The following is a 27719-nucleotide window of genomic DNA, read 5'->3' on the forward strand; positions in this document are numbered from 1 at the left end:
ATCATGCACATTCACTTTAACTTTTATTTCTGTATGTGTTACTGTGTGTATGTATGTGTGGTACATGTGCATTTGCGTGTGTACACACAGAGGCCAGGGGAGAATGCCAGCTATCCTCTCTCTCTCTCTCCACTTTATTTCTTTGAGGCATGGTATCTGGCTGAAAACAGCTAGGCTGGCAACTAACAAGCCTCAGAGATTTTCTGCCCCTATTTTTCACAGCTTTGGGTGTGTTTGCAGTCTTGCCCAGCTTTTTAAATGAGTGCTAAATCTAAACACAGGTTCTTATGCTTGTGGAGCAGATGTTTTTACCCTCCTAATAGCTATCTTCTCCTCCCATCCCCATGACATGATAGAACTTCCCAGAATATACCCCTAGCGACTTAATTCCTCCAACTGGGACCAGAAAGTTTACACACACACACCCCCCAATGCCATTAATTAATTTAATCTGTAAGGGGATTAGTTCAATGAGAACCATAATGATCCAATCACCTCTCAATGATTGATACCATAGCTGGCAATCAAACAAATGAGATCATGTGGGGGGGACTTTATATTCAAATCATAACACCCACTATGTGATTCTCAATTTTGGAAACAAATTAAGACTTTGAAATCATTTATAGTTTTACAGAGAAATGGGAAACTTATGATGAGTTAAATTCTCATTTCCAGTTTAAATGTGTTGGGTTTTTTTCCCCACAAATAAAAATTTTATATAGCTGTGGTGTATATCTGATGTTTCAATATATATGTATACTGTGAAATAATTAAATCAATATATTAATATAGTTCCTCACATACTTATTTTGTCTTTTGGAAAAATATTTAACATCTACTTTCTTAGCAGTTCTGAAGTTTACAATGCATTCTTATAAGCTAGTGTCATCATGCCATATAATGTAAAGAACTTACTCATCCTAACTGAATCTTTCCCTGTGATGTGCATTACCTCTGTCTCCACCTTCCAGCCTGACATAAACACTTTGTTCTCTACTTCTAGTTCAACTTTTCTAGATTCCACAAGTATGTGATATGTAGCATTTTTCTTTCTATACCTGATTCATTTCACTTAATATCCTTTAGGCATCCATCATGCCATAAGTAATAGGAGTTTCTAATTTTATAAGGCCTGATAGTATTCCAGTTGGTATATAGTGAGCATGCATATGTACATACATATATATGCATATATAAATGTTAATGTGTCACATTTTCTTCCTTTCATTTGCTGAAAGCAGTGTTAATCTTTGACCTAGTCTGTTGTGACTAATGGAGTGCAAATGAGAATATAAATGTTCAATACAGAGGTAAATACTCAATGCACATATTTTATTTCCTCTGGATATATGCATAATATTGGGGTTACTTTGATCATATTGTGGTTCTATTTTAATGTTTTGAGGAATCTCCATAGTATTTTCCATAGTTGATTGTACCAAGTCAATTTACTACCAGTAATGTGAAAGGCTTGCCTTTCACCACATCCTTGGCAACACTTAACTTCCATTCTTTTGATAATAGGCATTTTTACTGGTGTGAAGTAATGTTTTTAATTGTGGTTTTAATCTACTTTCTCTAGTATTTAATGAAGTTGAGTGTGTGCGTGTGTATGTGAGTATGTGCAAGAATTTGTGTATATTGATTATTTTATAGTCAGTTTCCAGTGCCTTATTTTGTCTGTTAAATACGGTGATCTGTTCTGTCACTGTTCTTGATGCTTGCTGTTGTACATTGTTATCTGTGCACTAGCTTTGATATTTATACCAGTTTTGATAATGTGAGTTTCCTGAAATTCTAATGAGCAGAATGTTTATTTTCTCTGACCCAATAATCATTTCTGTTATTTTACCACTAGATGGTGCACCAAATCCAGGTTTGCTGTAAACCCATGTCTGATGTAGTATCATAGTTTTGGCACTAGGAGACCCAAGCCCAAGTATGCCCTAAATCCACAATTGAGTTATTGTTAATAATTAACTGGACACATGTCTTCAAAGATAATCTGTATTGCAAGCTTCCATTTGGGGTTGTAGTAGGCTCAGGGCATTGTCTACAACCACCCGCTTATAGTCAAACACACTTGGATTGTGCCCTGTTCTACACACCTCTGACCATCTCAGGCATGTATCATCCTACTGTGCACCTGCCTTTTCTTCTCATATGCATACAACAATGTTGGATTGTACCTGGAGGTAACAGCTACTAAAGCTAGCATAGCACAGTAGCACAGTGGAAGGAACAAGGCCCATGCTTCTAGGCGCTACCAGCTGCAATTGTATACCTAATGGTTTTCGACCACAGCATTCACACATAGATGATGTTGACCAGAATAGAAATCCAGTTTACTGACACGATGAGTTTCTGTCATCAGGGTAGGTCTGGAGACTTTGTGGGGATAGGAACTGTTTGGATCCTCTCTTTATGAGATTTCTTTATTCTAGCATGGAATAGCATGGGCATAGGATTGTATGTGATATGAGATGTACCCTAGTTTTACATTATAGCAGGCATTGATACAAGCTGAAACATGAGTACATTCTATAGGGATGCATTTGTGCATGTGTGTCCAAGTGCATGTTCCTATGTATGGGAGTGGGTGTGAAGTCTAGATAGAGGTCGACATTGAGGGTTTACTTGAATTGCTCTGTACTTTATTTTTCTTGAGAAGGATCTCTCACTGAACTTGTAGTGAGACTAGCTGGCCAATACTCTAGCCGTTCTCTACCCACTCCCTACCTTCTCAGCACTTGGTTCTTTTTACATGTGCTAGGAATTGAATTTAGGTCCCCATGATTTTGGCAGGCACTATGACCCATAAGCCATCTCCCTAGCCCCTTACAGAGTTTTTCTTTTTTGTAAGTATCATTTCTTGCTCTGTCAAAGTCTCTTCTATTCCTAGTTTGATGTTTTAATCAGAAGACTTAGGTTTTAACACACTTTTTCCCTTTTTTTTTTCACTCTATCAATATGTTACTATAATAACGCTTATTTTGCTAGATTTATCACTTTATTTCAGTTGTCTGATAGAAATTATTCTTTTATTTGGAAGAAATCATGTTTGTGAACAGGCACGTTCTAGATCTCAGCTCCTTTGTTGTTTGTTTGTTTTTTAAACTTACATGATAAAGCAGGCAGTATTTTTTTTCATTATTCCTATGTAAGTGTCCCTTTATATTAATTAGTAAGTTTTACAAAGATTCCAAATTGGGGGAAAATGAAATGTGCAGATAAAGTAAGGTCAAAGATCTCTAATCATGCTCAATCTGAACAGTCTACACCAAGCCATTATAATCCAATTGTCAAGAATCAAATATAGAGATTTTGAATTGAGAAGGAAAAGAAACATGTCAGATATAAAAGGGTTTTAGTGAGGCTGTCACTGGATGTCACAGCAGAAACCTGATGGGACTGCAGTCAATGGAATGATAAATTTAATGTGCAGAAGGAAAAGTATTCAATAAGAATATTATACCTGACAAGTGGTCCTTCAGAAGTAAAGGATAAAGTCTTTCCTAGACAAATAATGCTAATTGTGCTCACCACAGCCAGAGTGCCATATAAAATAATAATAGTTTTTCAAGCTAAAAGAAAAATTTAATAATTAGTAACATGAAAATATATGAAATTATTAAACTCACTGCTGAAATTAAGTACACTATCATAGTCAATACTTTGATGTAATTGTGGTACATAAATTATTCATGTTTAGTATGAAAAATTAAAAGATAGTATTAAAAGTAATAAAATATTAAAAGTAGTAAATATTAAAATATATAAAAATGTAAATTATGACACCTAAAACAAAATATACTAGGGATGTTGAACAATAATGTAGAGATACTTTTTTCTTAATTAGTGAATTAAATGGGGAGGAGGAGAGTGATAACACGGTAAAGCAGGGAATATGGCGAGGAACAACTAACACTAAAGGCCATCTGAAAAACCATATGGAAACCTACTACTTTAGAAGCTTCCTAAAATATAAATGGATTTAATATTATATTAAAATATAAATATATATAAAAAATAAATATGGAAGGAATTTAAATGAAGTCACCATTTAATGGAGGAGACAATACCCAACTAGACATCTTCAGCTACCAAATGAAACCTCCAGTTCCAGGAATGAGTTGGTCAAAGGGATCCCATAGACCCTCTTCCTCATCACAGGCTTTTGCCAAGGCTGTTGGTTACTCTCCATAACCTGATGATATGACCCTGTTGCTGAAGATACATACCACTTACTTATTTCACCATACATGGAAAAATTGAGCTGGTGCCCAACTAGAAGCTTTATTTTTACTGATTAGTGTTCATGATGCTAGAAGGTACTCTACCTTACTACTTAGTCATCAGTATCACCCAGCAAAAACCCTGCAACCTATGACCTGCTTGCAAGATACACTGCTACAAATAGTGGCATAACTGTTACAGGAGTAACCAGCCACATTTTGGTTTTATTTAAGACCCATTTCATGAGATGGAACGCATACTTGACACTACTAAAGCTCCAAAAACCTGTAACCTGGTAAGTCATGAGCCCTATCAGGAAACCTACTTCTGTGAGTCCAATAACAGAACCTAGCAATACAATGACTCCTAATAACATACTACCCATAAGACAGTGTGTGGTTTAACCCTCATCAGAGAAGCTTCTTCTTGAGATAGATGGTTATTAACACAGAGACCCACAAGTAGATATTATACAGTGAGTGAGAGACTTTGGAGCACTCAGCTCTAAATGTCCCATCCCATCTCCTAAGGCCCACAGATCTACCAGAAGAGGTGGTAAAAAAAAAAAATTTAAGAGCCAGAGGTGGTAGATTAAACTCTAAGGAAATAGTGTATGTCTAACACAATAGGACTAAACACATATGAACTCCTGTGATAGCACATACAAGACCTGCACAGGTTCAAACTACAGAAAAATCCCAGCACCGAAAAGGGAAAGTGTACAAAAAGTTCCTCCCCTTACCAGGAAACTTTTTCCCAACTGATGGGAAAGGGGAAACCTGTTTTCTCCAATGAAGTATCTGGTGCTAGGTATGTCAACCACACTTTGGGACAGGACCCGTGCCCAGGAGTTGTTGGCCTACACAAAACAGATCCCATGCTTTGTGTATGTGTGTGCACATTTTTTATTTTCTCCCCCCTTCTCTCTTTTCCCCCTTCTCTCTTCCTCCTTCTCTCTTGTTTAGTTTTTTGAAACACAATTTCTCTGTGTAACAGCCCTGGCTGTCCTGGAACTCACTCCGTAGACCAGGCTGGCCTCGAACTCCCCAGTGCTGGGATTAAAGGTATGTGCCACCACTGCCGGGCACTTCTTTTCTCTTTATTTTTTTATTTTACTTAATTAATTTTTTTAAATTTTTTTTTTTTTTTTTTTTTTTTTTTTTTTGTGCCAAGACTTTTGTTCAGCTTACAATTTAGGATCCTGAAAGTCCCAACAGCATAGTAAAGGCTCAGTGAGAGTTGCCTTTGGGCTAGATCACAGAAGGAAGCAGTCCACCAGCAAGCGATTATATGTAGAACAAGTATCAAACACATCTGAAGGTAGGTAGGTGAAGAGATTTGTTTTGTTTTTAACAACCATCATGAAAAGCGAATAGGTTTCAAGAAAACTTCCCTTTGAGAGCACATCTTGATAATATCCTACTAGGTTCCACCTCCTAAAGGTTCTGTAGTAGCTCCATTACTGTGTTTTAGTGAGTTACAGTTATAATTAGATAATCTTGTATGTTCTCAAATCTGAAGTTTTATTTTTAAGGTTTTATATTATTTTACTTCTAAAAATTTGAACATAGTTTCATCACTAATGTTAATAGTTCCTGGGGAAAATATTTTTAGTTTGTTTATGTTTGGTCAACTTTACATACCTAGTTTCATAAAATTTACCACTAAATTTAGACTATTTTACCTTTAGGAGTGAACATATAGAAGTGGAGAATGAACACAAACAATGTACTCTTGTTTTATTTTGAGCAAGAGCTCAACCTGCTGTTGAGGATGGTCCAGAATTTATTCTGTAGCCCAGCTGCTGGCCCTGAACTTGGGCTCCTCTTGACGTCTCCTTTGTAGTGCATGGATGTACTATTTAGTTATTGACAAACCTAAACATACCTTGAAAGAGGAGCTCTCAATTGAGGAGTTGCTTCCATCAGATTGGTTTGTGAGCATGTCTGTGGGTATAGTTTCTTGATTGACATTGATGAAGGAGGGCCCAGCCCACTGTAGATCTGCTATGCATGAGTGGTTGGGCCAGAGTTATATAAGAAAGGTAGTTGAGCAAGCCACAAAGAGCCAGCCAATAGGCACTGTTCTTTCATGGACTCTGCTTCCTTGGTTTCCCTCAATGATGGGCTGCAAGCTGTAAACTAAAATTAACTGTTTCTTCTCTAATTTGGTGTTGGTCAATGTTTCATCACAAAAACAGAAAGCAAACTAGAACACGAGTTTGCAGATGTGTGCCACCAGATACAGAAAACTTAATCTTGGGAGAAAAATGACCATAAAACTTGGTGCTGACACTTGGGCTGAAAAAAAGAAGGGCATTGTGGTCTTTTTAGGCTTAGTGGCAAGTAAATTTCTGAATGAAGCAGGTATTTTTATTCAACAACTGTCTACTTCCTACAAAGGCATTCTGTTAAAGAGACCTAGAAGAACCAGACAGAGAAAGTGCAAATCTGTTCAGCGTTGCATTGTAGATGTCATTCTCAGTGTTCCCAGCTTGTTTATAATTAAATAAGATAAAGAATCAAACTTCAGACCTCCACCAGATTTACCCTGTGAGTATGTATATGAGTCATTTCCTTAATTTTTAATTAATATGGGAGAGTCCAGCCCACTGTGGGTGGTGGGCTGTATTTAAAAAGTAGTTTTGCAAGCCAGAGAAAATAAGTCAGAAAACATCATTCTTCCATGGTCTCTGCTTCAGTTTCTACCTCCAGGTCCCTGTCTTGGCTTATCTTCATGGTGGACTTGTAATGATGATGAATCTGTGAGCTAAAAATAAATCCTTTTTTAAAACCAAAGTTGGTTTTGGACTGGTATTTTGTTACAGCAACAGAAAGTAAACTAGGACACTCGCAGTTCCCACACTCGAGCTTAGAGAACGATACCACCTTGCATGATGTGTTTTCTATGGACCAACATTTTTAAAACTTGATTTTGATACTTGGGTTGAAAATATTACTTATGCCTGAATGAATGAGCTTATCTAAAACATTTTCTTTGGTCTCATATTTTTTTAAGTTAAGGCTTTGAAGTAGTTAGCTTTATTCATTGTATGGGAAAATACCTGAAAAAAAATAAATTAAGGGGAAAGGAAAGATTTATTTTGTCTCGTGGTATTAAGAGGTTTTGGTCTAATGGCCTTGACTACATTGATTCTGGGCCCTGTGGAGGCAGAATATTACATTGGCAGGAATATGTTACAGATAATACAGATAATACTCCACTCATGGCAGACAGAAAACAGAGATATGTGGGGAAGATTCCAAGGACTGGGAATAACTTTTAAAGGTCCCCAGTTATAATTATACTTATCTGTGTGTTTAAGGATATGATTTCGAATCTAGTTAGGAAATATGCTGGTAGTAGTAGAGTCTCCTATAAGATCCATAACTTCACTAGCCCCAGGAAATTGTCTGTGTTTCTATTACCAGGAATTATTTCCCTCTCGTCTTAGTTATTCTTTCTTAGAATGGTGAAGAGACACCATGACTGAAGCAGCTTATAAAAGAAAGTATTTAATTTGGTGGCTCATGGTTCCAGCAGCTTGGAGTCCATAATCATTATGACAGGAAGCATGGAAGCAGGCAGGCAGGCATGATGCTGCTGAGACCTTATACCCTGAACCACAGACACAGGACACATGTCCTCCAACAAGACACACCTCCTAATCCTTTCCAAAAGCTCTACCAATTGTGGTACAAGCATTCAACTATATGGGCCTATGGGGGACCATTCTCATCCAAATCTTCACACATCCTGTCCTTGCTTACATGCCAGAGGTTGAAGGTAAGCCCCTATTGATAAAAATATGGCACACGTAGGACACAGGACTTAGATTATTTGAACTAGTTCTAATCTGAAAACCTCCTCCCTCTGGTCTAGCTTCCACAGTACAAGGAAATGTTATGCAAGCTTCCATAGGAGGGAAGCAAGTAACAGTCCTACCCAGCAGCAACACAAGAACCACAATATGGCAAAATATCCACAAAGGGGCAATATGCTGTAACTCCAGCTCCAGGGGACCCAATGCTTCTGATCTTGCAGTCACCTGCAGTCTCATGTGTATACAAATACCTGCAAATATACATGAATAAAAATAAATATTTGAGAAAAAGAATTTTTATAGTTGTCTATAACTAGAAAGCAGGGATTGATTTTTCTGATATTATAACATTTATACATATTTTTGATAGCCAAACCATTATTTTTTATTGTTGTAGCTTTATTTTTTAAGTTTTTCAATTTTTAATTTTATTAAAAATGGATTTTTTTTCTCAAGTAATATATCCTGATTATAGTTTCCTTTCCCTGTACTCCTCCCAGTTCCTTTACAGCTCCCCTCCTATCCAGATACATCCCTTTCTGTCTCTCTTTAAAAAACAAATAGTCTTCTAAGGGATAATAATAAAATAAAATATAAGATAAAACAAAAACTAACACTGAAATTGGACAAAACAAACAGAAGGAAAAGAGCTCAAGAGAAGGCACAAGAAACAGACCCACTTGTATTTTCCTGATGGCTAAGGATGTTGAACATTTTTAAAGTGTTTCTCATCCATTTAAGTTTCCTTTAGAGAATTTTCTATTTAGATCTTACACCTTGTCTTTTAAATGTGTTAGTTGTGGGTTTTCTTCATAGTTAAGGGGAAGATTTTTTATTATAGATATGAGACAGAGAAAACATTTGCTTTCTTGATCTTTTTTTTTTTGAGTTCTCCATATATTTTCAATATTAGCCCTCTATTTGATGTTTAGTTAGTAAAAATCTTTTCCCATTTTGTAGGCTTTTGCTTTGTCCTAATGATGGCATCCTTTGCCATACAAAAGCTTTTCGGTTTTGTGAGGTCCAATTTATTAATTGTTGATTTCAGTGCCTGTGCTAACAATGTTCTGTTCAGAAAGTTTTTTCCTGTGCTAATAAGATCAAGACTGTTTCCCACTTCTCTTCTATCAGTTTATTTGGTTTTATGTTGACATCTTTGATTTATTTGGAGTTGAGTTTAGTGCAGGGTGATAAGTATGGATCTATTTGGATTTTTCAACATACAGCTGTGCTGTTTGACCAATACTTTATGCTGTCTTTTTTCTCAGTGTGTATTTCTGACTTATTTACCAAAAAATCAGGTATCTATAAGTGTGTGGATTTATATCTGGCTCTTCATTTCAGTTCCATTGATCAGTGTGTCTGGTTTTGTGGCAATCCCATGCTGTTTTTATTACTATAGCTTTGTATTACAACTTGAAATTGGGGTTGGCACTACCTCCAGCAATTCTTTTATTATTCATAATTGTTTTAGCTAGTGTGTTTGTCTGTGTGTGTGTGTGTGTGTGTGTGTGTGTGTGTTCAAAAAACTGAAAATTGCCTTTTAAGATCTGTGAATAATTGGGATTTTGATGGGGATTGCATTGAATCTTTGGATTGCCTTTATTAGGATGGCCATTTTTAATCCTATGATCCATGAGCATGGGAGATCTTTCCATCTTCTGATATCTTCTTTAGTTTCTTTCTTCAGCTCCATAAAATTTTCATCATACAAATCTTTCATTTGCTTGGTTAGAGTTACCCCAAGATATTTTGTATTATTTGAGGCTATTGTTTCCCTGATTTCTTTCTCAGCCATTTGTCATTTGTATATAGGAAGGCTACTGATTTTTGTGAGTTAATTTTGTATCAAGCTACTTTGCTAAAAATGTTTGTTAGCTGTTACGGGAATTCTGTCACCAGTCTGTTAGCCAATTGAGAGGAGCGTTTTGGAGCAGGGAGCAGGCGGCAGTGGGTGTATGTGGTGGCTTGCAACTCTGTTGAGGTTCCTGATTTATTGTTTAATATTTGTGCACGGATTGTACACTTTAATAAACAATAAAAGAATTCTTTAACAATCAGGTATATGAGTTTCCTGTTTGAATTTTATCATGTGTAAATAAAGATACTTTGACTTCTTCCCTTTCTATTTGTATCCCATTGATCTCCTGCAGTTTTCTTACTGCTCTAGATAAGACTTCAAGTACTATATTGAATAAGTATGGAGAGAGTGGACAACCTTGTCTTGGTCCTGATTTTGGTGGAATTGCTTTGAGGTTCTTTCCTTTTTTTTTTTTTTTGGTTTTTCGAGACAGGGTTTCTCTGTGTAGCTTTGCGCCTTTCCTGGAACTCACTTGGTAGCCCAGGCTGGCCTCGAACTCACAGAGATTAGCCTGCCTCTGCCTCCCGAGTGCTGGGATTAAAGGTGTGTGCCACCACCGCCCGGCTGGTTCTTTCCTTTTAAGTTGATACTGCCTATGGGATTACTACAAATTGCCTTTATTATGTTGAGTTATGTCCCTTGTATACCTGATTTTTCTAGGACTTTTATCATGAAGGGGTGTTGGATTTTTGTCAAAGGCCTTTTCGCCATCTAAGGAGATGATCATGCAGTTTTTGTCTTTCATTCTGTTTATATGGTGGGTTTCATTATTCAATTTATGAATGTTGAACTGTTCCAGCATCTCTGGGATGCAGCTTACTTGATTGTGGCAGATCATCTTTGACGTGTTCTGAATTTTTGCATCTATGTTCATATGGGAAATTTGTCTCTAATTCTCTTTCTTTGTTGGATCTATGTGTGGTTTGGAAATGTGGGTAACTGTGGCCTCAAAATGAATTGGACACTGTTCCTTCTGTTTCTTTTTGTGGAATACTTTGAGGAGTATTGGCATTAACTCTTCTTTGAAAGTGTGGTAGAATTCTGAGCTAAAACCATCTGGCCCTGGGCTTTTTTCATTGGTAGATTTAATTTTGCTTCTTTTTCATTAGAGGTTATAATTCTGTTTAAATTGCTTATCTGATGTTGATTTAACTTTGTCAAGTTATATTTGAGAGAAAATTATCCTTTTCTTTCAAATTTTCCAATTTAATGGAGTACAGGTTTATAAAGTATGTCCTTACGATTCTCTGGGTTTCTTTGGTGTTTGTTGTTACATCCCTTTTTTGTTACTAATTTTGTTGATTTGGATATTCTCTCTCTCTCTCTCTCTCTCTCTCTCTCTCTCTCTCTCTCTCTCTCTCTCTGCCTTTTAGTTAATTTGGATAAAGGTTTGATTTTTTTCAAAGGTCCAACTCTTTGTTTTGTTGATTCTTTGTATTGTTTGTTTTTGTTTTTGTTTCTTTTCCTTTCTTTCTTTCTTTCTTTTCTTTTTTTTTTTTTTTGTTGTTGTTGTTTTTTCAAGATAGAGTCTCTGTGTGGCCCTAGCTTTCCTGGAACTCACTCTGTAGACCAGGCTGGCCTCAAACTCACAGAGAATTCACCTGGTTCCTAAGTGTTGGGATCAAAGATGATTAAAATCACTGCCTGGCTGTTTGTTTTTGTTTCTGTTTTATTGCTTACATCCTTGAGTCTGATTATATTTGTTTTGCCATCTGCACCTTTGAGGTGTGATTTCTTCTTTTTATTACTGAGCTTTCTGGTGTGCTGTAAAATTATTAGTATGATCTTTCCATTATTTTTTTAATTGTAGGCACATTGCTATGAACTTGCCTCTCAGAACCACCTTCATTGTGTTCCATAAATTTTGGTATGTTGGGTATTCATTTTCATTCAATTCCAGAAAGTTTTTAATTTTATTCTTAATTTATATCCTGATGTATTTTTCATTCAGTAGTGAATTGTTCAATTTCTATGAGTTTGTAATCTTTATGTTGTTTCTGTTAATACTCAGGTTTAATCTGTGATGGTTCAATAAGATGAAGTGTGTTATTTCAATTTTCTTATATCTGTTGAGACTTGCTTTGTGTACAAGTATACAAGTATATGGTTAATTTTGCAGAGAGTTTTATTATGTGCTGAGAAGTTAAATTCTATATGTTAGGATGAAATGTTCTGTAAATATCTGTTTGGTTCATTTGGTTTATGTCTGTTAGCTCCAGCATTTCTCTGCTTAGTTTTTGTCTGGCTCACCTGTCTATAGCGAGAGTAAGGTATTGAAGTCTGTCACTATCAGTGTTTAAGGGTCAATATGTGATTTAAGCTATTGTAGTTTCTTTTACAGACTTGGGTGCCCTTATGTTTGGTGCATATGTGTTAAGAATTGCAACCTCTTCTTGGTGATTTTTCATTTGATGATGATGTTGTTTCCTTCCCTATCTCCAAATTAGTTTTGGTTTGAAGTCTATTTTGTCATATTTTAAAATGGCTACACCAGCTTACTTCTCGGGTCCATTTTTTCCCACTATTTTACTGCAGGGTGATATCTATCCTTGATGTTAAGATGTGTTTCTTGGATGCAGCCGAAAAATGAATCCTGCTTTTTCGTCCTTTTTGTTAGTCTTTATCTGCCCCCCCCCCCCCCGAGGAATTGAGACTGTTAATGCTAAGAGATATCAATGAACAATGTTTGTTGATTTCTGTTATTTTGGTGGTGGTGGTGGTAGTGTATGTGTGTTTTCCCTCATTTCAGTTGCTATTCCTTCTGTTTTCTTAAGTGTAGTTAACCTTTTTATGTCAAAGTTTACCTCCTGTCACCTTCCCTAGGACTGGATTTGTAGATAGATATTGCTTAAATTTAGTTTTATCATGGAATGCTTTATTCTCCATCTATGGTTATTGATTGTTTTGCTGGATATTATATACTGAGCATCTGTGGTCTCTTCAAGTCTGTAGAACATCTGTCCATGGCCCTTTAGGCTTTTCCATTGATAAATCAGGTATTATTCTAATAGGACTGCCTTTATATGTTACTTGGCCTTTTGCTTTTAATACTCTTTCTGTGTTCTGTACCTTTAGCTAATTTTATTTATTTTGTGCCAGGGAGACTTTCTTTACTGGTCCATGGTGTTCTATATGCATCTTGTACCTTGATAGGTATCTCCTTCTTTAGGTTAGGGAAATTTTCTTCTATGATTTTGTTCTAAATATTTCTTGTGCCTTTGAGTTGGGTTTCTTCTCCTTCCTCTATTTCTGTTATTCTTAGATTTGGTCTTTTCACAGTGTTCTGGATTTTCTGGATGTTTTATGCTTGGAATAATACTTAAGATTTAAGTTTTTCTTTGACCACAGTATCCACTTTTTTTTTTTTAATGTCTTGGAGTTGGAATTCTTTGGGGGGTTGCCAACCAGCTTCCAAATAAAGACCTGAAGACTTATTATGAATTATGAATGCTTGGCCTTAGCTTAGGTTTGTCCCACTAGCTCTTTTCACTTACTTTTACCTGTTTCTATTCACCCACATTTTGCTTTAGTGCTTTTTACCATGTCCTACTTTTCTGCTTCCTCTGTATCTGCTTGGCTAGCCCCCTGGGGTCTCCCCGGTGTCTCTTTTATTTCTTCCCCTGAGCCTAAATTTCTCCTCCTACTTAGTCTCCCTGCCCAGAAGTCCTATCTATACCTCCTCCACTTTTGGCCATTCAGCTTTTGATTAGACCAATCAGGTGCCTTAGGCAGTCAAGGAAAAACAGCAAAACATCTTTACATAATCAAACAAATGCAGCACATCTTTACATAGTTAAACAAATATTCCAAACATAAACAAATGCAACACATCTTTACATTTAAACAATTCTGTAATAATGTCTTCAATGCCTGAGAGTCTCTTTTCTATCGCTTGTATTGTTGGTAAGGCTTGCCAACACCAACAAATTGAGTTTCTAAATTTTTTCATTTCCAGATTTCCCTCTGTTTGTGTTTTCTTTATTGATTCTCATTCCATTTTCATGCCTTGTACTGTTTTATTCTTTTCCTTCCACTGTTTGTTTGTGTTTTCACAGCTTTCTTTAAGAGATTTACTTAAGGTCTTTTTCTTGTGCTTCAGCTATATTGGAATATTCAGGACCTGCTGTAATAGAGTTGGTGGGCTCTAGTGGAGGCATATTGTCTAGCTGTTGTTGACTGTGTCCTGGCTGATGTTGATTGTGTCCTGGCTGTTGTTGACTGTGTCCTGGCTGATGTTGATTGTGTTTTTATGCTGGCATCTGGGCATTTAGATTTGGGGAGATTGTAATTCTAGGTGTTGATACCTGGTTTTGTCTTTGTAGGATGGGTGTTTTGTTTCTTGGTTTCTGTTTCCCTCTCTGATTCTTAGGGGATTATGGTGGCTGTCTGTTGCCTGGTAGGATTCTTTTCTGGGATCCTAATGGGCATGGTCACTGGCAGTTTCAGGTAAAATGTGTTTCTAGGTATTGGGAGCTGACATATAGGTATGGGGATAGAGTACAGAGGAGCTAAAAGCAGAGGAGCTGAAAGCAGGGTGTTCCACTAGGATCTACTTAGGCCCCTGAGAATGGAGCAGAGGGTGTGGAGAGAATGCAGCAGGTGATCTGCCACAGAGCTGGGGAAACTGGAAGATTGGATATGTAGGAATGGAGGGAGGGGTGAAGGTCTGCCTACCTGCTTCTCTGGCAGGGGTGACCTGTGGGCTCCCAAGGAATGCTTGCTGGGTTTGATGCCTAGGATAAAGCCATGAATGGGGGAAGGGGTGTTTGGAGGGGAAGATCTGTGTTATTCACTGGAGTTGGGTTGAAGGAGTTGCAACTGGTGGTTTGCTGTAGAGCTGGGGATGAGACTGAGTGATTGGTTTTGAAATGGTTGAGGGAGAGGTGCAGATCTCCAGTTAACCTACCCACTTCCCTTGCTTGGAAACTGTTGTACCTTTACAATAACAGATATAAAGGACAGGGTAGACATACAATAAGAAAAATTAGCTTCAAGAAGTTAGATAGCATTCAACTCCATTAGTATATTCCTCAAAAAAAAAAAAACATAAAAATGAAAACAAATAAGTAATTGGCATGGGGGCTACAATAGTACAGGTGGAAGGTGTGAATATAGAGAAGTACTAATGAGGGGATTATTTGTAGCTTGGGGTTGTTTTATAATTTGAAACTGTTGTGTATCTTGGTAGTGGTTAAACATGATGTAAAATTGCATTCCTCTGGCTAAATCAACACATTCAGACATGAAAAATATTGGGGAAAACTGAGGAAGATTTGTATGCTAGCTAACAATAGTGTACAAATATTAAATGTCAAATTTCCCTAGCTTTAATATTATGATAAATAATATCTCACCACTGGTGAAAGCAGAGTGAATTCTATAGTTGTTTTGTGTTTTTTTTTTTTTTTTTTTAACTTTCTTTGAGTCTGTGACTATTTCAGTATAAAAAGTTATATTCTCAGCTGGGCGGTGGTGGCGCACGCCCTTGCTCCTAGCACTGCGGGGGAGGGGAGGGACGACAGTTATTCTCATCAATTTTTTTCTCAAAAGATTGTATTATGTACATTCGAAGAAATTCCCAAGTTCTTAAATAAAAATCTCAAAGATTTTCTGATATGTATATTTATAGAAGTTGAAACATTTATAAGTTTTAGGTCTATGATGCATTTTAAGGGTTGTTTTGCATATAGATTGAGGCTTGTATTAAAATCATTTTTTCTTATATGCTTGCTTAATTTTCCAAAACTATATGATGAAGACCTGTATTTCTTTTCTACTTAATTGCTTTTATACCATTGTCTTAAAACAAATTTTCGTATGTGAGGATCTATTTCATTTTCTATTTTCCTTTCCCCCTGATTAATTTATAAAGTACAGCATTATTTTGATGGTTATACCTTTCTAATAAATTCGTAAGTTCCCCGTGTGTTTTATTCCCCTAGATGCAGTTAAAGTCAGAGTACATGAATAGAGAGGAATAAGAAAAGAACAGATTGAAACGTAAAGGAGAGAAGAAACTTGAACTTTTATGATGTTGAATAAATTCAGTTACTGTCACTGTCATTTTTCTGAATCCACTTATGGAGGGAAAGCTGGGCTGTAGGAACTGACTAAAGTGCTGAAGTGTCTTTTGTTTTATTTACATATTTTTATTTACCTTTTTTTTTTTTTTTTTTTTTTTTTTTTTTTTTTTTTTGAGCGTCTCACTGTGAAGCCCTGGCTGTCCTGGAACTTACTATGTAGGCTGGCCTGGCACCCACAGAGATCTGCCTAATTTTGCCTCCTAAGTGCTGGGATTAAAGGTGTGTGCCACTTATTCATTAAATCTGAGGGGAAACACTTCAGTGGGCCCCCTGAGTTGGTGTGCTTTCCGAATGTCAGCAATTACATAAAGAGGAACAATTATGGGCCTTGTAACCAATCTGGAGCAAACAGCAAAGGGAGAGAAAAAAGCCACTGCTCTTGGTATTGACACCATCTCTATACATTTTGCTATTTGTTGTTCCCCAACTTTGCAGCCATTTTATGGTTATTACTATTATTGCTGACTATGCATGTGAGGTAGTTTGACTAATATTTTGGTGTGGGTAAAATCCAGATTCAACTGATGGATTTTAATGTTTGATATTCATTTAAATTTGTGAATAAAACCCTTGGACTGATTCTATGTAATATATAGAGCTCATCGTAAGTTTTTAAACATGTTTCATGAATGATTCAGATTAAGTGAAAAACTGATGGTGTCCACTGGGTGGCAGCCATATACTACATGCAAGGACAAGTCTGAAGGACCAGCTGGTTAAGGGTGATCAGCACAATTCGCTGAACTGGAAGCTGTCTTCTTTACCAGGACTTGGCTGACAGCCTTTGTGCCAATCTGTCTGAAGCTTGATTTTGTCCTTTTAGCTTGATATTTTTATTTTTAAAAAAGTCCAATATAGAGTGGTCAGCCCTTGAAACTACCTCCCACCCCACCCACACGCACACAAACACAGAGGACAAAAACAGACTCAGTAGGTTGTATTTATATATATATTATTGTTATATATATATATAACAATAATAATCAGAAAAAGAGACTATCAACTTAAGAGTAGGATGGAGGCATGGGAGGGGTTTAAGAGGGAGTGTTTAGTATGGGTTAAGGGGAAAATAATGTAATTCTGTTTCAGTTAAAAATATATTTTTAAAAAGTGTCAGGTTGGGAGGGATGAAAGAATATGCACTAATATGTCTGTCCTTTACAGAAGAAAATGTTTGTCAACTCCTACCTTAGACAATATCCCCAAGGATTTCAGTATATTATATTCTCTTTTAGTTAGGACTATGGATATTAACCTTACTAAAGTGAGAATATCAGATTTACAAACACAACCTTGTACAAGGCTGCAGCTATGAAGATATAGAACCTGCCACTAAGAAGTTCTAAGCCAACCATATTGATGCCTAGAGATTGTCTTCTGATGAGACTGACTAGAATCTAGTTACTAATCAAACTTGTATTGCCATGATTATCATTATAATAAAAGTATTCATTGAAGAAACAGAAGTGCTAATGGTGTATACATTTGAGATAAAGTATTACAAAGAAGGTAACCCAGTATTTTGAACATATGTTATTTTTGAAGAAAAACAGTAAGGAGCTAGGCGGTGGTGGTGCACGCCTTTAGTTCCAGCACTCAAGAGGCAGAGGCAGGGGGATATCTGAGTTCTGAGTTCAAGGCCAGCCTGGTCTACAGAGTAAGTTCCAGAACAGCCAGGGCTACATAGAGAAACCCTGTCTTGAAAAACCAAAGAAGTAACAGTAAGGAAACATGTATTAATTGGGTGTCATGATTCTGTTGAGTTTTTTAAAAAATGTATATAATAACACTACTTAAGGGTTTATTTTTTGGTTAGTTACAGATAGTTAATGAAAATGAAAGCATGTATTTACTTTTTTTTTTTTTAAAAAAAGTCATATCCCAAGGCTAAATTTCAAATTTTGTGTTAATATGTGGGCTTAGTGATAGGCAGTTCATTTTGATGTACTTGTAATTAAATTTGACTTGTATATTAGAGATATTAATGTTTTGGAAGATTAGTAACTTGCAGTGTAGGTTAAAAAATTGGAATCTCAAAAATTAAGGAAACTGTAGTTACCGGTTAGATTTTAATTTTTGAAAACCAGAGCTATGCTTTATTAGAAATACCTATATGTCAATGTTGAAGTCATTATGATCTATATTTTACATAGACTTTTCTTTATAGGAATAGGGAAGCATACCAGTATATGAATCTTACCTTAAATGTGTGTTATTCTAATGAATACTCAGGGAAACCCCACTGAACAAAATAAATAGAATATTATAAATAATTACCTTTACCAGTTAGCTTTAATTGTCAACTTTTTACAACCTAAAATCTCTTGGGAAATGAATGACAATGTGAGAGATTGTCTATGGTTTGCCTATATTGGTTTGGCCTGTGGGCACATCTGCTACAGATTGTCTGAAGTTAATGGATGGAAGAAGACCCAGTCCACTGTGAGCGGCACCATTCCCAGTCAAGGGGTATTGAACTCTATAAGAGTGGAGAAACAAACAAGTGACACATACATCCAGTCTCTCTTTGCTTTTGACTGTAGATGTGAGTATGACTAGTTACTTCAAAGTCTTGAAGGCCACTGTGACTCCCTGCTGTGATGGACTGTCACCAGGAACTGTAAACTAAAACAAACCCTTTTGCCCTTAAGTTGCTTTTTGTCAGAATATTACATCATAGCAGAAATGAAATTAGAATATCATTCATCATACTATCCTTTCTTCCAAAGTTGGTGTTTTTCTTTTTCATTCTTATTTATTATACTTTTGTACTTTAACTTATAATAAATGTAGTCTTATTTTGCCTTTTAAATTTAAACACTAAATGAACTCATCAGGTTCTATTTATATATTTATGCATTTATATTTATGTAACAATAACAGTTAAGAAAAAAAAGCCAGGAATTTGAAAGGCAGCTGAGCAAAGAGGGACATGGAAGGAATTGGAGGAAGAAAAGGGGATGGAATGGAGGTAAATGATATAATTATATTGTAACTTCTTAAAAAAGAAAAGAAGTAAGATATATATTATGTGTTGGAATTATTTTGTACAAAAGCCTGTTTCTGTCAACATTATTTATGTGACTCATCCACATTGATAGGTCTAATTCTTCATATAAACTCCCAACAAGTATTTAATTGGATAATATTTATTTGTTTGATATTTTTTTTTTGAAGATAGGTTTTACTATATAGTGTAGGCTGGCCTGATACTTGCTGTATATATAACATCAGATGGCCTTGAGTTCCAGTCCTCCTTCTACCTGCTTCTTTCTCTTGGGTACTAGAATTACATATGCCACTATAGCCTACCTTCACAATAATTAATTAATTATAATATTGGTAGTCCTAATTTTGCACTATTATAAACGATTCTTAAAAAAATTATGCATATGTGAAAAATTTCCTTGGGATATATATTTATGTATACCGTTGTTAGTGAACAAAATTTTATTCTCCGTTTTACTAGCTTTGTAACATTATTCTCCAAAGTAGTTATGTCCTCAACAATATCGCATTGAAGTTTGACTAAGACTTAGTACATTGGAATTAAAGTATTAACTATGTGATAACTGTCATTTGTGCATTTGCTAAGATTTTGATAGCTAAAATTTTTTAAAAAGAAGCTCAAGTTCTTTGTGCAGTCTTTTTCTATTTTTCTCTAGAGGTGATATGCTCCTAATTATTGGTATTTTTCCTATATGTTTATAGTTTTATTGTAAGATCCCCTGTAATTGCCTTTTGATATACCTTCTTCTAATAAAACGCTGATTTGGTTAAATTTATCTTGTGCTGAGCAACTAAATTAAAATGGAATGTTTTCATTATTATCTGGCTTTGCTCTAAAGATGTGATTTTCCCCTAGAGCAAAGCTGGAAGTCTGGTATCTAGGTGATAACAGAAGACTGATACAGTGAGAGAGTAAGCAGTCAGAGATCTAACGTGTGTCACTATCAGTTATCACCATGAATACAGTAAAGCAAACAACATATCACAAATCTCACCATTTGAGTCTACTGTCATTGCAGAATAATTGTACTCTTATCTTTCTATGTCCGTTCTTAGGTAATTTGAAATAATTTTCTCTGCTTTCCAGTCTTAAGTGGCATAATCATGTTGTAAGAAAATTAAGTGGCATTCTTCATCTGTGATTTCTCCTGGATATCAACTGTGATATTTCATGTTCTTTTTTTTTTTTTTTTTTTTTTTTTTTAAACATGTCAAGAGAGTTGAATATTGATGGGGATAAGAGGAAAGCATAATTTGCTTCTAGAGGAAGGATAGTTCGGTGGGGCTCTTTGGTGCTAGAAAAAAAATACACTAGAAATGGAGAAGAGGATCATTTCTCATTCATTTCATGAGACTCGATGCATCTTTTCATGAAGGTATTCTAAAGAAACTTGAATATTTTCTTGGGTTATATTTCTTGTATTTCTCTTTGGTTCCATGGAGTCTGAAGAGTTTGTAAATAGTGAGCTCACACATAAAATAAAATTAATAAGTATTTCTTAAAATCCAAAGACAGTTTCTAGTGCCTGCTATAACAAGGCTTAAATCTTTAACATATATTTCAATTAAATTTATTAAGAAAAGACAGTACTATTAACATTTTTACCTGCATTTATAACTGTTGGATATTCATTTTTCTATGCTTCATATTTGTTTTTTTGGGATTTTCATTTGAAATATAATTATTTTATTAAGAAAGAAATATTTGCCAAGTGGTGGTAAAACACATCTTTCATCTCAGAACTCAGGTGGCAGAGGCAGGTGAATCTCTGTGAGTTCAAGGTCAGCCTGGTCTACAGAGCGAATTCCAGGACAGGCAGGGCTACGCAGAAAACTGTCTCAAAACAAAAAAAGAAAGAAAGAAAATATTTTCTTAAAAAAAGATAAAAAAGTAACCTTCAGATTAAAAAAAGGGAGAGAGAGGAGGAGAGCTAAATTATAGAAATAAAATGTACTTTTGGAGAATGTTAAAGAATAAGGTTTTAGTCAGGTGGTGGTGGCATACACCTTTAATCCCTGTACTCTGGAGGCAGGTGGATCTGTGTTCGAGCCCAGACTGGTCTACAGAGTGAGTTCCAGGACAGGCTCCAAAGCTACAAAAAGAAATCCTGTCTTTAAAAGAGAAAGAGAGAGAGAGAAAGGAAGAGAGAAAGGAAGAGAGAGAGAGGGAGGGAGGGAGGGAGGGAGGGAGGGAGGGAGGGAGGGAGGGATAGATAGAGATAGGTTATGTTGTCAGATGAGAAAGGATTTTGTAAAATAAGGATTTTACCCTAAAGTGGGGCCAGCAAGATGGCTTAGGCAAAGCTGCTTGCCACTAACCCTCATTCTCCAGAATCCTCCTGCTGGAAGAAAAAAATTAGATGACTTCTGACCAGGTGTTAGTTTGGGTTTCTATTGTTTTGAAGAGACACCATGACTGTGGCAACTCACACACACATGTGATCACATACACACATAGTAAATAAATGTAATGAAAAGATTTAAAACTGTGTCTTAAGGTAAAGAATTATTCCAAAGGAAATCAGAAAAGCGACAAACTAAAGGGACAAAGCACATCATAAAAAGGACATGAAAATCCAAAGCTTAAAGAAAGATGGCATCACAGCTATGACTAAATTGACTATAATTAAAGGTCATAAACCTTGTAATGTTATTCTGAGGTAGAAAAGATTTCTGAGTAACCTTACCACAAAACTAGCTTAGAAAACTAGAATTTTATGATCTATCCTTCTGATTAGATTGTGTTCAAACATTAAGTTTATATGTTTGATGGTTGAGGAAAAGCCTCCACTCTGAGGATAGCCACTGCTTCCTCATCAGGCTTGTTTGAAAGCCTGGTGACCCCAGCAGATAGGTCCCTGGTACCCATGTGGCCGAAGAGGAGACCGTCTCCTACAAGTTGTCTTCTAATATCCGCATGTATGCCATGTCAAGTGCACTCTCCACATGTGCTAAATAAATAAATGCAATAAAGTGGTTTTCAAAAGCAGTTATTTTAGCCAGGCAGTGATGGCGCACACCTTTAATCCCAAGTCTTGGAAGGCAGAGACAGGTGGATCTCTGGGTTCAAGACCAGCCTGTTCTACAAATCAATTTCCAAGACAGCCAAGGCTACACAGAAAAACTTCATCTTGAAAAACCAATAACAATAATAATTATTGTTATTATTTAAGTTCCCCAAATAACTAAACTGAAAACCTCTCTGACCACATTTCTACTAAGTCTCACTTTTATATTTCTTAGATCATTTTTTGTTTGTTTGGTTTTGGTTTTTCAAGACAGGGTTTCTCTGTATTTTTGGTGCCTGTCCTGGATCCTGTACTGTATGTAGATCAGGCTGGCCTCAAACTCATAGAGATCTGCCTATCTCTGCCTCTGGAGTGCTGGGATTAAAGGTGTGTGCCACTGCAGCCAGGCTTCAGAAGTTTTTAATTCTTCTTTAAAGTATTGTTTTCTCTTTCATTCTCTCCTGTTTATCTGTATCACTGTTGATTGCTATATAACTTATGTTCTGTCCTTTTTTTTTGTTCTTTTTTATTTCAGACATTTGTCAGCTGATTTTTTTAAGTTCAGTAATCTTAGATTTTGCTATATGGAGTTGGATATGAAGACTGCCCATTTCTTAATTTCATATTATTCATATCATTTCTAAAATTATCTAATTTTCTTTGGTAGATTTTAATTCTTTGTTTACATTTCCTTTTTTAGGCTACTGTTAAGGATTTTTCTTTGCCTCATATTAGTTTTCTTAAGCTTTTAAAACTCTGTATTATCTGTAGTGCTTTGTATTCTTTTTTATCTTGACCATTGTTTATACTTTGTGCTCTATCTCATATTTGTAACTTATTGTTTACAAGTATTGCCCATGGGGTGGAACAGTAAACATGGATATAAAATTTCTTTTTTTTAAATTCTAAATTAATACGAGGGAGGAGCCAGTTGTCTTCCAAAACTTTGTTGTTTTGAACTGGGCTGGCTTCTTGTCTGTCCTGCTGGCTAAATACCACGAGATGTTGTGATTTTCCTTTTCCCAAATAATCTCTTTTGATCCTTAGTCTATATAAACGGCAAATATTCCCAGAAATCAAAACATTCAGCACACTGAAATTATCTAAGAAGCTATTACCATCCCACTACTTTAGTTTGTACTTGATCTCCACTGTTTCAAACAAATGTTATGGCAGGGATGGGGGTGTTGTTTATCTCTTTTATTTTGGGTGTGTAGGATCAGGGACTTGCCACTGTCCCTGATTATTTTGCATGTATTAGTAAATTAATCTTCTAGAAGTAAAAAGAAAATTTCCACATTTTAATTGCTTTATTTATTGCATTTATAGAAGGTTAGTGTGTTTTAATTAGCTGCTTGTCATTGAAATGTTGGCATTGTTGTTGACCATTAACATTTTTTCCCTCAATTTACCAGGGGAAATAAAACGACAATGCTGATATTTAGAAAAGAAATAGAAAGGATAAATTTCATTTAAAAATTACTTTTGGGCACCACTAGCTGTAGTGAAATATAAACAAAAATTAATTTTCTTTTCTTTCCCTTTTTCTTGTTTAGTGAGTGATAGCTGCTTCAGAAATCTTGCAGAAGACCGCAGTGGGATAAATCTTAAAGATCTTGTTCAAGATCCTTCTTTGTGAGTATTTGTTTTTATCACTAAATATAATTTAAAACTTTATTTTTGCATTAACTTAGAAATAGTTTTAACAGTTAATTTTAAACTTTTTTTCTGGGAATTTGTTACATTTAGTTAAGTCTGACAGAACAGTTTCTTTTTATAAAAAGAAAAGACTTTAGAAGAGATGGTTGTTAACATGAAAGATTGACTTCAATAGCACTAGTAGCTGGTGACAGCAATGTGGTCAAAGGAATTACTTTCTTTGGGGGGGACTTCTTTTTTGGTTTTGTTTTGTTATTGTTTTGTTTTTTCGAGACAGGGTTTTTCTGTGTAGTTTTGGTGCCTGTCCTGGATCTCACTGTAGACCAGGCTGGCCTCAGACTCACAGAGATCCACCTGGCTCTGCCCCCCGACTGCTGGGATTAAAGATGTGTGCCACTACCGCCTGGCAAATTACTTTCTAATTGATTTGTTTGGGGAGATGAGAATAAATTTGCTTACATCAATTTTAAGTTTCTTCGAAAAATCTTATTTGCAATAATTCTTAAAATTAGAAATATAAAGTATTTGTAAAAACTACATATACTTACATGTATTAGATCATATTTAATGTTCCATATTAGAAAACGGTACACCTTATTAAGTTTGGATTTTTATAGCTTTCAGTATTTTTTATTTTTTTGTTTGTTGAGACATCGTCTCATCCCAGCCTGACTTAGGACTCAGCCTTGACTGGCCTACAAGTCATGATCCTCCTGCCTCTGCCTCCCAGTGTCATGGATCACAAGCATGTGCCACCATATTCCTTCCTGTTTTTAAAATTGTTTCTTTTGTTGTTTGCTCCTTATAAGCATATATTCTAGTATATTATTACTATTTCCTCAAGTTTTTAAATTATATATTTATTGAAAAATAGGTTCAAAAAGGCAGACCCCCAAAGAGACTATTTCATACTATAAATCTATGTGATAGATTATCAATACATATGTAATATGTGTCCCACAATTTTACATCCATTTCACTATTAACAAATTAGTGGAATGCAGTGAACTGGATAAGCTATTATTTGAACATGATCAAGGTGGAATGCCATAGTAGAAAAGAAATATGAGAAAGTCACTAATCTTGTAAGATAATTTTGTCTTTTTACTAACTTGTAATAATGGAAGCAAAATTTGACTTGTGTCAAAATTGAGATGAGGGGATATCTTAATAATCTCTTTTTTTTCCTGGGTGATTTTTGTTTATCTCCATCTTGTAGGTATTAAGTGCAAAACCAAGTAGACTTTGACAGCTAATTTTAACTGGCTAATGTGGCTGTTTGAATTGCCAATTTGTATGCATACTAAATTTTGAAATAAATAACCATTTAATAGCTTATTTTCTATTTCTGATGAAAATTGAAAGGTTCTATCCTCTGCATATATATAATATGTCAATTTCTGTTATAAAATGTCAATTTCTGTTATAAAACCTTTTTTGTTTTGTATCTCAGTGCATTGAAAAGTCTTAAGTTATATCTGTATTAATAACAAATCTGTACGTACATAATTTTCAATCATAAGAAAATATTATTCTCAAGATATAATTTAAACTTTTTCCTCTTTAAGTAGAGTAATGCATGTTGTTTAAGTTATAAAAATTAACTGTTTCTTCTGGAGAAATGGCTGTGATATAAGTATTAAAACTATAGTCAGTTGCATTCTTCTTTTTTTTTGTTTGTTTATTTGTTTGGTTTTTTTGAGACAAGATATGTAACATTCCTGGCTGTCCTGGAATTCACTCTATAGATCAAGCTGACCTCATAATAACAGAGATTCGCCTGCCTCTGCCTCCCAAGTACTGGGATTAAAATTTCATACCATCACTGCCCAGCCAGTTGCATTCTTTATAGAGCTTAGTTCTATTTACTTTCAAAACAGTTTTAAGTGTGTGCTATGGGTGAGACAAAAAGTCACCACAATTGTGTTTTGAATTTCTTTTATAAATCCTAAAAAAGTTTACTTGTTTGTTTGTTTCTAGCTTATGAGGTTTTGCCTGCGTGTATGTCTGTGCACCATGTGTATACAGTACCTGTAGAGGTCAGAAAAGGGTGTCGTCTGTACTGAAGTTACAGATGGTTGTGAGCCACCATGTTGTGCTGTGAATCAGACTCAGGTCCTCTGGAAGAGCTGCCAGTGCTCTTAACCACTGAGCCATCTCTCCAGCCCCATGTTTTAGATTTCTTATTGCTTATTTCTATCTAGCTAGATTATAGACTCAATTACAAATGTTAAAAGCTGTTTAAGACTCAAAAGACCTATAGAAAAGTGTTGGTAGTATTCACTCTGCTGTTGTTTGAGTGTTGGGTGTGGCATGTATGGTGTGGTTCATTTAATTTCCAAGTATTTTCAAAAACTCATTACTTATTCTACCAGATATTTGTTGTTTAACACTGAGAAAGAATTGCTCAAATGATGGGAGAATTACCTCAGTTAGATATATACCCAGGATTAGAATTGTTGGATTACATTGTATATCTGTTTTAACTTTTGAAGACACAATACTGTTTCTAGAGCAGTTGTATTATTTTACATTTTCACTAGCAATATATGCTAGTCTCCCCAATATATGCATGTCACCCCACACAGAGACAAGATTAAAAACCAAAAGCAACTTAACTTCCATCTTTGCCAACACTTATGATTTTGTGTTTGATAGTTACTATCCTTCTTGGTATGAGGTAATTATCCAACATCTTGAGGCATTTCCTGATATTTTGAGTTAAAGTTCACTAATTCTTCACGTCTTGTCTTCAGTATTGACTTTAAAATGATTCTGCTAGAAATTGTGTTTAAAGTGTCTACTATATTTGACTCTTATTATTAACTTTGGTATTCAAAACAGACAGTATAAGATCATCTTATCTAACTCATAAATTCTCTTTATTGTCATTACCAAGATTAAGATACAAATAAAGTCACAGTAATTTTGTAACCACACATTTTAATAAATTCATTTTCCCTATTTTGTATAATGCTCCTTATATTCCTCATAAAAATATTTATACTTGTATAGATTATAGTTCAAATACAGATACCAGCTTGGGATGATTAAAAACAAAGCAACAGCCTGCTAATAGAAATATATTTGATGTTGTAGATCATTAGTGATCAATAAACAACATTCTATTAATGGATGTATACTTTGATATATAAATCACAAGTGATTAGTAATGAAAAGTTTATGTTGAAGAACAGAAGTTAGACAAAATAGTTGTATCTACATATACATTTCTTAAACGTGAAAAATGGTATTTGCTTATATGTTCACAACTTTTACTAGTTTGGGTGGATAGTTTGTTCTTTTGTTATTTCTAGAGCACTGCCTTATTTCCCCAGTATACTTGTCATCACACGGTAGCTTCACTGATTAATGATATTTTGGTCCCTTGGATCATGACATTAAATATGAAGGAAAGACAGGATTGCTGTCTGGAAAGCAATCATTTCTAAATATAGACTGTGCTTATCTGCTGGTGTTAAGAGAGGTTGCTATGGTGAATTGAATTTCTTAAAAATTCCAGTCCGCAGAATGTAAACAGTGCCTTCTGAAGTGGTTATTTCCTATAAAGCTGGACATTTTCATAAAGGTTAAAATGTAGTTAACATTTTTAATGGATTATTTATAAAATTTCAATTTTAGAGCATCTTTGAAGTCTTTATTATATAAAATAGAAGAGTTTTTGTTTTCACTGTAGAGAAATTTAATTTAGTATTAATCTTGATTTTTCTAGCAGTAGCATTAAATATCACTGAGTTTTCACTTTGCTACCATGATTTTGCGAAATCTAAAAAACATTTTAGAGCTTTCTTATAAGTAACACCTCTAACTCTAAGATCTCATCAGTTTCACTTGCTTTTCCCCCTGCTTGATGGATAATATGCTGATCTATAGTGTGTATATTGTAATGATATAGTCTAATATGACATTCCATAGTTGGTGCCACAGTATGCTAAAGTTACAAAACCGAAAACATAATTGGGCTTTTTTAAAAGACATCTTTTTTCCCCTCTCCATTCCTGAGATTAAATAGTTAA

At 35.2% G+C, this 27719-nt stretch overlaps 1 protein-coding gene across 14 annotated transcripts in view; it reads left to right on the forward strand.

Annotated features, from left to right (window-relative positions):
- Positions 1–27719, forward strand: part of Gphn (gephyrin) — a 410602-nt gene that overhangs the window by 55016 nt on the left and 327867 nt on the right. For all 14 annotated transcript variants that reach the window (XM_028876083.2, XM_028876082.2, XM_028876085.2 and 11 more), the window contains exon 2: positions 23580–23658. In XM_028876083.2, coding sequence (XP_028731916.1) covers positions 23580–23658 — 79 coding nt within the window. The remainder of the gene's footprint in view (positions 1–23579; positions 23659–27719) is intronic.

This window comes from Peromyscus leucopus, chromosome 14 (assembly GCF_004664715.2).
Source record: "Peromyscus leucopus breed LL Stock chromosome 14, UCI_PerLeu_2.1, whole genome shotgun sequence".
Taxonomy (NCBI): Eukaryota; Metazoa; Chordata; class Mammalia; order Rodentia; family Cricetidae; genus Peromyscus; species Peromyscus leucopus.